The following is a 14,670-nucleotide window of genomic DNA, read 5'->3' as shown; positions in this document are numbered from 1 at the left end:
GAGGGCCAGAATTGAAAGCAAAAAAATACAGAGTGAGATATGGTCTGTTTGAGTAATAATTAACAAGCAACTGATAAGCTGCCAAGTAATTTAAGCACTGCTTGGTGATCAGCTTGTAGACAGTCACTCTACTTATACCTGTGGATTGAACTGTTGCTAACTCTACCTAGTGAGGGAAGGCAGCCACTTTGAAAATTATGGATTCTGACTCTTGACTTAAAAACAAATACATATCATAATCATTTTATTTTTAAAATAAGAGTTCACAAAATTGTGACTGAATGGCTAAATGCCATTTCTGACATGTATTATTTGGCCTGCACAGTACTTCACACAAATTCAGCCAATATTTTGTCTTTTTCACACAAAAATCTATAGTTCCAGCTTCTCTTGAAAAATCATCTGGCAATAGTATGCCTGAGTTCTGCCGTGGTAACAACACAAAGTAATGGCTGTTCTCTTTAAAATGGTCTCTTGCGACTCCCTATGTCTTCCAAACATGAAGCCGAGTTTCACTTATTGTTTCATAGCCATTTTTCTTATAATATAGAAATATTTTTTATTCATGTCTCTATCTTGAGGACTCTGTGGTTTAAGAAAAATGAGAATATTAACTTGTGAAAAACACCCAGCCGCCAAAGCCTCACCTGTCAGAATTTGAACTTGTGAACTTCTATGACATTACTGCCCCTCCACGGCTCCACTAAAAAAAAAGCTGGTTGTAAAGGTCATCAAAGACTTCCGAACTGTTAGATCAAGTTCTTACCCTTTTTACCTATCAGCAGCATTTGACACAATCGATGCTTTCTCCTCCTGAAAACACTTTCTTCCAGAAAATCATGCTACCTCAGTTTCTTTTGCTAGTTCTTCCTCCTTTTCCCAAACTAAACGCTAGAGTGCTCAGGGCTCAGTCCTCTGAACTCTTTTCTCTTTGTAGTTACTCCCATGGTAATTTCATTCAGTCTTGTGGCTGTATGACAGCTATATTCTAATGCCTCTCAAATTTACATCTCCAACTTGTATAACTGTCCTGAACCCCAGACCCATATCCATTCATCAACTGGATGTCTCTATTAGGTTGTCTAATGGACTTCTCAAGTTTCTACTCTAGTTAATTCTAACTGCACAGTTTATGCATAATATTGAAGCAGTACTTTGACAAACACTCTTGTGCATGTCTTCTCTGCACATGTATTTCTCTAGGGTAGCAGGCTTTCAAACTTTTTAACATGGTCCACTAATGCAATTTAGTCCAAGTCACCATCTACTCTTGCCCAGATTATTGTTAATAACTTCCTATTTCTACTGCCTGAGTGATCCTATTTAAACAAATCATGTCACGCTTCCCATTTCAGACTAACAGGACTGTATTCCAAAGTAACTTCTGGGTTAAACCAACAACAATGCCCTATTTGGCAATTGTTTGTGAGCTAATACACATTATTAAAAAACATACTGCTGCAGAATACTGCAATGCTAGGACTAGAAGAACTATATACTTTAAACCATCCAAACAGCACACAGGAAGATTCCACAACCTCTTGTGGAAACACTCTTCAGCTTAACCCTCCCACCACAATGTAAGTCCTGAGATCTAGGCACCTTCTATTTGCTGCAGTAGCCTCTTAACTAGTCTCTTTGCTTCTAGTCTTCCTTGAGCAATTACTAATTATTGAAATAGAAAATAGGTATTTTGGTAGAATTTTATTTAAGGATTTCAGGTAAGATCACTACAGAGCTAATTCTCATGCAATTCCTATTTTAAAAGTATTTCTAGAATGAGTGAGTCCACACCTGGTAACCCATCTTCTGTAGCCAATATATAGTTATTAATTCTGAGCAATAGCCCTTAAAAGAATTACTGCCATCTCTCCAGAAAAGAACTGAACATACATTACTAGTATCTCTACATCTACTTTAATTGCTCAGTAGATTTTTAAAATTTAAGGTTCATATGTATTCTAAAAGGTGAGTTAATATTATATTTGTAGCTTCTTTTTTCTGTTAAGAAGTAATTACCACTGCTGGTAATAATTAACATCTACTTAAAAAAAAATTTTTTTTTAGAAGGCTTATTTTCTAGGCAGTGTTGTTCTAATCAAGTTGTCTTACATGTATTAGTGACTCATACAATCTCTAAAATAATCCCAAGAGGTATTCGTTAGCCTAAATGGTTCTAGTTTGTTACTTAGCCTTCTTATGTCCAGGTTATATAGCTCTATTTTATCTTTTTAAAGTTAAAACCAAAAATCCTGACCAAATTTGCTGCTCTCCCAAAAAATGTTTTCCTGATTTCTGAAAGTATGACATCCTCCAAATTAGATATTGATTTTATTTATGTGTATATGATCACATACAGTGAGCGGCTAGTGAAAATATGTTCCCGTTCCTTCCTGGAGAGTTGCCAATAACTCTTATTAGAATCCTAATATGGGCTATTGCTCAGAATTTAATGATCACAGATTGGCTACAGAAGATGGGTTACCGGAAGTGGACTCACCCATTCTAGAAATACTTTTAAAATAGGAGTTGCATGAGAATTAGATTTTATCTGAAATCCTTAAATAAAATCCTACCAAAATATCCAATCTCTATCTGACCCATGAGTAATCACACTTGTCTTCTAGAAGTAAAAGGTTATATACTATCATTATCTATGTATAATCTCTCTGCTTTACCAACATTGATGAAGATCCTAATAGGATCTCAAAATACATATCCTATAAGGATTTAAACAAGCTTATCTGAAAAGTAAAACTATCTGACAAACTCATCTAAGGGAGAAGGAAATCCACTAAGACCATATTTACTGAATACATTTTTTAAATGATAGAATGATCTAGAGCAGAGGAATATTAGCCTTAACTTTTCAGGACAGTTTAGATGGCTCACATCTTGGGAAGAAAACTGTCTAGCCTTTTAAGTTTTCCTGTATCAAGAAGAAAAACAATTCTAGCAATCCTAAAATTAAGCTCAAACAGAATCAATAAATGTTAGTGTACTGACCATTACAAATTTCATTTCATCAAAGTCTGACCTGATAGTTTTCTCTCTTCACCTTTACTTTATGAGTTGGAATTGATTCAAGGGCAATGCATTTGGTTAGTTTTAGCTTACTTTATCAAAGCTATGGATGCGACTGTCTAGTATCACAGAATGTTACAGCTGGATTTTTAAAAGTCATAGAGTCCAGTTCCCCTCAATTTACAGATAAGGAAGTAGGCCCAGAGAGGTTAAATATCTTATCTGCCAAGCCAGAACTCAATGCTTCGTCTCCTGCCTACTAAGTCTACTGCATATCCAACATACCAAGCTGACCACAGCAATTCCAGGAAACAGTCTCCCAGACATTTTGTTGGTGTGTTATCAGAGCACTTCTTGCCTCACTCAAAGTCACAATGGCAAATTTGTAAGCATGGCATTTTAAAAGGAACTCAAATGGAACTTCTAAGATCAGCCTATGGAGAATATTCTGGCTGCCTGCTGAACAGATAAACTTCTACAAGTTTGGGTGCTACTCAGGTTGGCTGCAGAGAAATTTGGGAACTTTCTGTGCTGTCCACTGAAATTTTTACATTGAATACCATGCAGTAGAATAAGTAATAAACTTAGAATTGATAAGTATAAGAAATCAATCCTGACCCAAGTAGAAGAAGCAGAAATCTCTTGAAATATGTTAAATCTTTACCCTACTAAACACTTGCAGAAGGTCTGACTACATTTATAACTCATTTCATGTTCACATTCTTGTATAAGACCTCACAAAAGTGAACAAAACTAAGAATAAAATTCTCATTTTTTGCCAGCATTAATTTTCTAAAAAACATTTCTAATTAATGGTTTTAGTCAAAAATGAAAGCACAGTCATATAGAAAACCTAGATTTATTTGTTAAGCTATTACAAAGACAAAACAATTCTCATTGGAAGTACGTTGAGAACATCATCCCAGTTTTCACTTGTTCTGTTACAGAAACTGACCTAAGAGGTTGGAGACTGAAGGATATAACCGAACAGATTATAACAGAACAGACTGGAATTCTGCAGGCTAAAATAAACACGGTGAAAGAGCAAAAGCTAGTCAGAAGTCCAAGACCTGTGTTAGTGGTGGCATGTGTGGCTGGGATGTTTCCAAAGAGAGTACCTAGAGATGCCTGAATTAATCTGGCCCCAAAATTAGTAAAAGATCTTTGCCTCTGTGGAACATGAACAAAGAGGCCAGGACTTCTCTGAGATCTCTGTCTCTCCTTCCCCATCCAGTCTACTTCCACCTCCAAGCTCCTGTACATTTTCACCACGGAGGCCTGCTAGATTAGAGAAGATGAATACGGTGAAGGTAGAAATTATAGGCCTACTCAGAGGGTACCTAGATACAGAAAGTTTTGGGGCCAACAATAAACTACAAATACCCTCTTGGTTAAGTTAATTCACCTTTGTTAATAAAGGTCACAAGTTTCTCCTGCTGGTGACAACTTGCTGTCACAGTATAGTCTGTCCCAAGAAAAAGCTGGTTCAGATGAGTTTTGGAGAAGAAAAAAGATTTCCATCAACCCCAACTCCACAGCTTAAGAGGCACCAAGTTCTCTCCTACAGTAATGGGTAGAATCTGAAAAACAAAAGGGTTACAACATTTATAATAACAATAGCTATTATTTACTGAATGCCTACTATGAGTGTCAGGGCACTTTGTTGTTAGTTGCTGTTGAGTCATGGCAACCCCAGGTGTGCAGAGTAGCACTGCTCCACAGGGTTTTCAAGGCTGTGACTTCTCAGAAGCAGACCACCAGGCCTGTCTTCTGAGGCACCTCTGGGTGGGCTCGAACCACCAACCTTTCAGCTAGTAGTTGAGTGCTTAACCCGTTTGCGCCAAGATAATATGTCTCATTCTTTGCAACAATCCTGCAAGGCAGTTATTATTATCTCTGTTCTACAGATGAGGAAACTGAGAATCAGAGGGGTTATATGCCTTGTCCAAAGGCAGAGTCAGTACAGAGGAAGAGCTGCAATTCCACCATTCATGTGCCTTTCCCTTTACCCCATCTCACATATTGAGAGGTCCTTGTTGGTTAATATAATAGTCTCATTATCTTGAAATTTTTAATGGCTGAATAGACACTCTAATTTTATTCATTCCTTAAAGGCAAATAAAATTTTAAATGATCAAAAACCTTCAGACATTGTTTGGAATTCAGGTCAATTATTCAGATGAAGAACATGCATAAACTTTATGAATAAAATCTCTGTCTCTGAGCTCTAGCATAAAATTAATAGAAAACCAACCATCAGCTCATTAGAAAGTTTGTAACTATTTTATAGGGTTATTTCACCATTACAAAGTATACTAAGAATTCTCACCAGGGAATTACAGTAACATCCTATTTGTGTAACCATTAATGACACACCAAATGAGTTTCTCTTAATTCTTATTAGTAGGGTGATTGGTGTTCTACTTTTCAAGAATAAAGCCATGAGGTCCAAAAATCTGTTTTATAGTTTTAATAAAAGTTACTAAAACAAGAACTACTGAACTGGATAAACCAATATGTTATGAAGAAAGTGATGAGGAACAAGAAAAGAAAACTTAAGTTGGTACCAGAAGATTTACCATGAGGTAAAACAGTAAAGTTATTGATATATGGAACTGTGAGAACTGAAAATTAAAGTTAAGAAAGTTCCAGTGATATGAACACATGATATTTAGCCACCGCAGAAGAGACACTGCTGGTTTTAGAAGGTCTGGTTAACAATGACAAAAGTAAATGTTGTAGAAATAAAAATTAAATATTTAGTGAAACAGACACAAATCACAGAACTCTAAGAGGTTATTTTCTGATAGTTCCACTGGCAACGCCTGAGAGGAAAGCAAAAATCCAATATCTTAATTCACGGTTAGCATACGAAGCAATGTTACATTCACAACCGCAATAATGTGGAAGGTAACTGAGAGTTAAAGAGAAAGACTGGCTTCTAACTGATATAAAATGGAACATGGGTACAGGAATTAAAACGTAACTAGAGGCTATGCCAATGAGTGCTTAAGGTTCTCAACTAAAAACTGTCCCAGAACAGGAAAGAGGGATTTTGAAATATTTCTCACAGCAGGGAGCAAGCAGGGATCTCACAACCTAACTGGGTGACTGACAATGGTGGAAGAGTCAAGCCAAAACACGTAAATCTTAACATGCTACCACTGTATGCTTTAATAAAAAAGATCTGTATATAATTGGCATCTCAAAGAACACACTGCCAGCATTCAAGAAGATAATCCTGTAAGGTCAGAGGTAGGAAGATACTGTGGGGGGGAGAAAGGAAAACAATTTAACAGTGTAAAAACCTTACAGTTTATAAAGGAACTACTACTAGGATTATTAGTCCTATCTCTGTATGATATGAACTAGCTTCATGACCTTGTTATTATTTAACAGACAACTGAGATTCTCAAGCTGGCAAAGAACAATATGTTTCTAAGACTAATGAAGTAGCTAATAAGTAGTCAGGGACAAACTTCAGGCAAAGCTTATGAGGATGTCTTCATGGTGGTGGTCTGTGCCATGGAGTCAATTCCAAATCATAGCAACCCCATGTGACAGAGTAGACCTGCCCCTTAGGATTTTCTTGGCTGTAATCTTTACAGGAGCAGATTATCAGGTCTTTCTCCAGCAGAGGTCTGGGGGTTCAAAGGTATTTCCTGCCTGCTTTTCTTGTTCCATGTAAGAGCTCACTGCCAGTTTTCTCTCCTCTACACATTATCGTAATCATAATAATGCTAGTAGCACTTCCTTCATAAACTGTATAGCCAGAATGCTCATTAGAAGCAAAGATGGCAACACTCTGTCTCACACACTTGGACATGTTATCAGAAGGGACGTCCCTGGAAAAGGACATCATGCTTGTTAAAGTAGTGGGTCAGCAAAACAGAGGACGACCCTCAATAAGATGGACTGACACAGTGGCTGCAACAATGGGCTCAAGCATAGCAACAATTGTCACAGTGCCTGCAACAATGGGCTCAAGCGTAGCAACAATTGTGAGGATGGCGCAGGACTAGGCAGTGTTTTGTTCTGTTGTACATGGGGTCACTATAATTCAGAACTGACTCGATGGCACCTAATAACACATTCTCATAAGGAGCCCTGGTAGTATACTGGTTAAGCACTCAGCAGGAAATACCTCGGGAAGTGATGTATAAATCATCCTTGCACACTAAAGTGACCAGGACCTTTGTCCCCATTATTTTCAGGAGAAGAGAAACCAATACAAGGTTATGATTAAAGGCTTAAACTCAGTTTGAAATTACCTCAACTTTGTCTGTAAATTGAAAAGCAGTGAGTTGCAGCAAATCTCGGCTTTGTGTTTTCTGATGAACTCAGGTGATTCAAGAGCGGGCCAGGAATGACCTCAGGCTCTGTTGCTCCCACCCAAGCCAACCAGGTAAGTCTATTTCTGAACAAAGGGCTCATACCACTCTCCTAAGTTCACTGACCCACCCAAGAAGACAGGCCTATGTCTTATTCTTCTATGTACTATCAGTGCCTAGCATAATGCATGGCACGTGGTAGGTGCTCAGTACATGTTAAACTAACCTGAACACCACCATGCTTGCAGACATTCATTTTTAAGGAAGTTTAGAAAAAGTCAAACTGGATAGTAATTTAAATTGAAAAAAAAAAAATTCATAATTTTCAATTTAAGAAATGGATAACTAACATTTTTCCAAATTGCTAACTACACAGAGCCCTCTTGAATTATGAAAATAAAAATTATTTCACATGATTTTCATGGTCTACTGACAAGAAAATAAACCACTCACCTTAAAGTCATTTTCAGTGATCAACATCTGCATCCTCAAACTGCCCAGCAACTGTTGGTGTAGTATCTACCTCCATCCCATCTGAAGAAAAAACGAACTGGATAAGTAAAGATTCAACTTATATTTCAATCAGAAGAAAGCTAGTGCCCTCTGGTGGTAAGAGTTGCTTTTTTTTTTCTTTAAAAATTAAAATATCAAGGAAAATGCGGGATTTAAGCTAGTTAAAATTAGCCTATACATTTCCTTTGTAAATTCTCAATCCCGACACTAAAACAACACTAGGTAGATTTCAAATGCAGTACACATCAAGTGTTCATTCTTCACAGAACTGTTCGAAGTATTTATTGTGAGAACTTTTAAGGTATGATGTCCTATCCTCAAACAGCTTACAGCATATTTCAAAAGACAAAACCAGACAAAATTCATAAGACAAAATCAACAGAGTAAAGTTCTTACTACCTCCTGTTTTTCTCATCTCATAAAAAAAAGTGGAGGCAGGGGTAGAAGGGGCCAAGAAAGAAAAAAGCCCTTTAGAAAGAGTTGTCTACAGCTGCTCTATTTCCTTACCTCCCATTCATCCCCTCTCCAACTCACTACAAACTGGCTTCTGCCCCCAGCCCCTTGGCACCCTATCCCCTGGACATCAAGCAGGGCATGCAAATGGAACACATGGTGTCTAAAATGAACTCATTATCCTTCCACATAAAACCTGCTTCTCTTTCCAAACAGTTCCCACCTTGGTAAAGAGTACCACTCATGTGCCCAAACCACAAACTCCCACCATGTCTCTAATTTCTGTTTTTTCTATCTTCAAAACATCTTCAATGTCAAGTCTTTTCATCTTCACTGCTGCTACCTAATTCAAGCCATCATTTATCATCTAATTTAACACACAAGTCACTACACAGGGTTTCTCTTCATCCCTCCTATTTCAGTATTTTCCCCCTCCAATTATTTTTCTATACTGCAGCCAGAGTCATCTCTAAAACACTAATCAAACTAAAATTCTTCAATGGCTTCCCAGTGACCTAGGGATAAAGTTCGAATTCTTTAACACAGCTTTCAAGTTCCTTTCAGATCTGGCCCCAGCTCACAACTCCAACTTCACCTGTTGCTGTAATACCCACCCTTCACACTCAAAGTTCCAGCCATATTGAACTACTTTCAATTCCCCAAAGCCAAATGGTCTCTGGAACCTTTGCACATGGCTGATTCCTTTGCTTGCCTCTCCCCACAACCTGTGTGCAACCCCCCTTTACCTGGGTCACTCCTGTTCATCTTTCAGATCTTGGCTTAGATGTCACTTACTCTAGGAAGCTTTCCCTGAGTATCCAGATTGGGTGAAGAGCCCCATGTTTAAGATTCCACAGCTTTTTAAGCTTCCTCTATATCTCACTCAATACTGTTTTAATTGCCTAATTAACTTATCTTTCTTTCCACTAGAATGTCAACGATACGAAGATAGTAACCTCATCTCTTGAGCAATGCTGTATTCTCTGTACCTGGCACAGGAACTCGATAAATACCCCTTACACAAATATGCACATGAAGTACTAAAATGCCATTAGTAGACAGCATGTGTTTAAATGGCAAAAAGAATGATGTGGTTACTCAGGATTTCAGAGGATGGGGAATGGCATGAGCTGAAGGTTTTATATACAGGCAATTCCCAATGTTCTAATGAAGCTTATAAATAAAATCTCACTAGGAAGAAGTTTACAGGGTGTAAGATACATAACACAAAAAGTGCTTGCGACGTTAAAATTGTTTGCCATAAAGCATACTTAAAGGAATTTTACAATTAAAAACAAACAAAAACCTTCTGTCATGAAAGACAGGGCAATCCCTAGTCTATCACCATAATAAAAAAAGGTAACATCTTGAATTCTTTCAGATTTTGGCAGGGCACTAGAAATTATCTGTGCTTATCTTACCCTAAAGCTTATGTTAGAGGCTCACTAGCCAGGACTTAAAACGGCAGATAAATGTAAGAATAACAATGTGATCCAAAGCTCAAGCTTCTTCAAATTAAAATCTCCCAGAACTTTAGGACCCCCAGGTCAACATGCTACATGCACAAGATATTGACTGCATGACCATCTAAGATACAACTATTAGTCTGTATATTCATCTGAAGCAAAAGAGCATGAAGGAAACCGAAGACTCAAAGAAGAAACCAGTCCACAGGACTATAGCTCACATGAACCACAGCCTCTTCTAACCTGAGACCAGAACTAGATACCATTACTGACTGTTCTGACACAATAGATGGTTCTGGGCAGAATAAGAGGAAAACACAGAACAAAATTCAAATTCCTAGTAGACCAACAGAGACTAGAAGAACCCTGAGACTATTGCCTTAAGATACCCTTTAAACTTGGACCTGAAACTACTCCTAGAGGTCACCTTTCACCCAAATAACAGACTGGCTTATACCACCCGTGAGTAATGTGTTCCCCTTAAACAGTCAACTATACGAGACCAAACGGTCAACATTTACCCAAAAGCAAAGACAAGAAGGCAAGAAGGGGAAGGAAAGCTAGATCAATGGAAACAGATCAAACAGAAGGGAAATAATGACAATGTTGATACACTGTGAAAATTATACTCAATGTCATGGAATAATCTGTATAAAAATTGTTAAATGGGAACCTAATTTGCTGTGTGAACTTTCACCTAAAATGTAAAAAAAAAAAAAAAATTGATTGCAGCATTATGTGAGAAAGTGAAATACACCTACTTCTCACTTATCAACTATCTACTTATCCAACATTTCCCATTTATGACAATAGCAGAAGCTGGGTCACAATGCACCATGCCCTCTGCTTCCTCCTGCTGGCAGGCGTGGTGTCCAGCTGCTGCGCAGAACCAGCCTCCTCTGTGGCTATGGCCTCCAGGCGGACACAGCACTGAGCCAGCAGGAGCCCATTCTGGGTTCCCAGCTTCTATGTGGCCTGAGGCCCTGCAGCTCAAAATTGCTGTGGGATGGGAAGGGAGGAAAGAAAGAGGCATTGGAGAGGGTGTCTGGAAGAAATGTGTGAGTTTAATAACACCCAAAGTGAGCCAAACTGAGCCTGAAGCCTCCACCTTAGTGGAGCCAGGCTCCCAGTACACTCACAGGAAGCCCCGAGCCTCAGTGACTCGCCAGGCCCGGAGGGCAGAGTAGGCTCTGGAACTCAGGGCTTGTAGGCGTGGGAGTGGAGCCCTGGAGGTGGCTCCGCAAGGGAAGTTCTGAACCAGCACAGAAGGAAGGTGAAGGGGTTAAGCCATGGGCCCTCCGGACACACAGCCCAGCTTTATCCAGCTTTGTTTCCTCCAAGCCTTATTCTCTGCAGAGAAATAATCCATAACCGGACTCATCACAGTGATGAGTACATTGGTAAATTTTAGCTGTTATTATTTCTACGATCGTATTTTCTAAGTAAAAGAAATTGGACAAATAGACTGTCTGAAAACAGGAAAAAAAATCCTCCATTTTCGCTAATGCCAATTTTTGCATAATCACCTGGTCTTTGGAACCTAACCCTGTCGATAAGTAAAGAATGAGTAATACACATAAGATGGAAGAACTACTTATATATAACAGTGCCTGGTATATTATATACATATTAACTAATTTAATCCTCTCACCATTTATTAACTGTGTGACCTCAAAAAACTTCTTAATCTCTCTGTGCCTCAGTTTTCTCATCTGTAAAATGTAGATCTTAACAGCATCTACCACATAGGGTTCTTACAAGGACTAAATGAGTAAATAGGTGTAATGTGCTTAAATCAGGGTCTGGCACATAACAAGTGTTATCTAAGTGTTTTATTAAGGAGTCCCTGGGTGACACAAACAGTTAAGCACTTGACCACTAGCCAAAAAGATTGGCAGTTTGAGCTCAACCAGGGGTGCCTCAGGAGACAGGGCTGGTGATCTGCTTCCAAAAGGTCACAGCCTTAAAACCCTATGGAGCAGTTCTACTCTGCACACGTGGTATTGCCGAGAGTCGGAATCAACTACACGGCAACTAATAAGTGCTTTATTGGTAATAGCAGGCAGTAGACTGGAGACACCTGGGGCAAAGACAGGACTGTCTCTTCAGAGTGAAGAGTGAATTTTATAAGGTGGGTATCAAGAAATCACTCAGCAGACATCCTTATAGGGGGTGATATCAAAGAATGTTCTCAGAAGATTAGTATGGTACAGTAAGCTGGAGGCGGGAATAATGAAGGTGAGAAATAAAGGCATTGTAAAATCCAGTAAGAGTAAAAAAAGGGTCTAGGTTAGGAGTTTATCACTAGTAACAAAAGGAGATACGAAAGTCATTTCAAAGAAAAAAACCCATGAACTCAGTATTGGACTGAATAGGGGAATAAATGGTGAAGGCTGAGTCAAAAGAATACTTTGAAGTTCTAATTAAAATAGGATATTTAGAAAAGGGAGCCAGGCTGAAATGAAAAATATTTACAAACAAAGCTATAAACATAAGAAAACTGAAACAAACATTTAAAGCCACTTGTTCAAGGTCTGTAAGTTGGTCACGAGAAAATAATCCAAGTTTCCTGAATGCTATCTTCTGCCTAGCCCTTTAAACAGTTGATTATCCTAGTTTTGAGTATAATCATGTAGATATTAATTTTTTAATAAAAATCACAGCAATATATGTACACACATAAGCAAAAAGATAAAAAAAGACTGGAAGAATACACAACAGAAAATTAATAGTAGAAGATATCTCTTGGGTAGAATCATACTTGATTTTTTTCTTCTTTCCCCGTGTACGTTTTATAAATATACATCAGGTTTGTAGTTAGAAAAAAAAGTCACTAAAGATAACTACATAGGAACTCCCATTCTATGTATTTCTGTATTTCCTTTCTATACTATAAAGTATAAATTCTGAGATTTCTCTGCTGTAGTTTCCAAAAGAACCTACACGTCTCTCCATAACTTCCCTTGTTGTCCAAGTGCCAAGAGCCCACCTGAGTGTTCCCAAATGAAAAGAAAGGAGAACACTCACCTTCAAAATCTCTTATTGAGTCTTCTGTCCGGACCCCAGCCATGTTATACTGGCTGCTCACAGACTGAGAAAGCATTCCTTCTAATCTCTCCAGTGTGGCTTGGCCTTCTGCTGTTAAATGGGATAATCCTTCTTCATAGGTATAAAATGTAGGGATGTCCCCCTGCCCTTGTTCTAAATAAACAAAAACTTTTTAAGCTATTACAGAACAATTAGAGGAAAAAAAAAAAAGGACAATCGATAATACATTTGCTGAGTACCATGTACAGTGAAAACAGGCTTCCGTGATTATATTTTTCAACATTCATTTAACACACATACAGGCCGTCTGTTGGAGACAGAGATGCAAAGAAAATGTCCCTATCCTCCAGGGTGAGAAGGGACTCCACGAGATAAAGGGCCAGTAAACAGCGATTCCCACAGAATCACATGTACAGGGATGAGAAGGAAAGGAGGATGTTCCTGAGGTCAGGGAGTCCCACATTACACCAAGGTGGGAATTTTAATTTGTATTGAAGGATATTTTTCCTCATTAAAATACATGTTTCTTTTAGGAAAATCACAAATTCTGGAAAACACAAAAAGGATTAAAAAGAAAAATCACTCAAAAATCTAAGCAAAGATAGGGATATATTTAGATACGTGAAGGAGGGGTCTAGAAGTGAGTTTGTCTCAGGCTAGTAAGTGGATACATATAGAGGAAAGGACTTAGGAGACCCAGACCAGTGTGCATAAGACCAGTGGGGAAGAGCAAAGAGAACAGCAGGTGTCTCAAGCTAGAAGAGTGTCCCAGGCTGGTGATTGTATTCTCGTCTGGGGAGGCATGGGGAAATATTCTTAGAGTAAATCAAATATGGTTCTGGGAAAAAGAAATGACCTGAGCAGTGAGCCGTTTGAAAGAATATGCTAGAGATGTAGATGATACAGGTTCTCAAGGAATGGAGAGAGAGGGCTTGTTCTCTGGTAGCAGCTGCCTCAACTTAGAAGGCTCTCCTGACAGCCCACTTTCCTATTTACCATTTTCTTTCCTTCTACTTGTCTCTATCCATATTCTCTCCCTAAAAATTTTTTAACTCTCAAGCTTAGAAAGCCCATAAATGTTACCAATTTGTTTGTTCCAAAAAGCTTAGACAAAATAAACATACTATTTTTGGTGTTTCATAAGGATATAAAGAACTATAATCCCCTCTCCGTAGTACAAATGGATGCTTAAAATAAAACACTTGAAAAACAAAAAACCCTTAAGAAATCCATTTTACTAACCATGTGCTTCCACATCATACTCTTCTCCTTCGTAATCATCGGAATCTTCATCCTCAGGATCTGGGTGCAAAGCCTGGCATTCACACATTGCGGTGAACATTGCTTCCACTGAGAAGGAAATTAAATTGTAACTAATATTTTCTCTGGTCAATGTACAATAAAAATTTAATAATCTTCAGTGCAAATAAACTCAATAGACAAGAGGTACACTAGGGTCACAGTATTTATAAAACTTACTAAATTCCAAGTAAGATTGATCTTTGAGGTACTTCATGGCAATGGACAAATAACAGAATAGTAAGAGTTCAATTCAAGATACTATTGAGATCTTTTCAAGGCTGGTTGGATTTTCTGAGAAAAACGGTCAGTGTCCTGGTCAGATGGTTGCTATCACGGTGAAGCAAGCTGCTCTGAGCTGGCAGCACTTTCTACAGCTACCCTGGTATCTTCCACTTTGGGACTGCTGTAAGTCCTCTGCCATCCATCTGGTGAGACCCACAGCATATAGCATCAAGTCAATAAAAATAATCGAAGGCCTCCACTCACAAAACACACCAGGTAACATCGTGTTTACTATATTTTCACCACAGTCA

General features: G+C 38.4%; 1 protein-coding gene across 1 annotated transcript in view; it reads right to left on the bottom strand.

The window, feature by feature from the left end:
• Nucleotides 1–3,867: 3,867 nt before the first annotated feature.
• CLNS1A (chloride nucleotide-sensitive channel 1A) overlaps nt 3,868–14,670 on the bottom strand; it is a 30,642-nt gene continuing 19,839 nt past the window's right edge. The window contains exons 4-7 of the mRNA XM_049889737.1: nt 14,078–14,185; nt 12,815–12,988; nt 7,809–7,889; nt 3,868–4,604 (exon numbers count right to left, since the gene is read on the bottom strand). Of these exons, the coding sequence (XP_049745694.1) occupies nt 7,822–7,889; nt 12,815–12,988; nt 14,078–14,185 (350 nt within the window). The 3' untranslated portion in view covers nt 3,868–4,604; nt 7,809–7,821. The remainder of the gene's footprint in view (nt 4,605–7,808; nt 7,890–12,814; nt 12,989–14,077; nt 14,186–14,670) is intronic.

The sequence above is a fragment of the Elephas maximus genome, chromosome 7 (assembly GCF_024166365.1).
Source record: "Elephas maximus indicus isolate mEleMax1 chromosome 7, mEleMax1 primary haplotype, whole genome shotgun sequence".
Taxonomy (NCBI): Eukaryota; Metazoa; Chordata; class Mammalia; order Proboscidea; family Elephantidae; genus Elephas; species Elephas maximus.
Note: the sequence above shows the minus strand (reverse complement) of the source record. Positions and strands in the feature narration are given on the sequence as shown.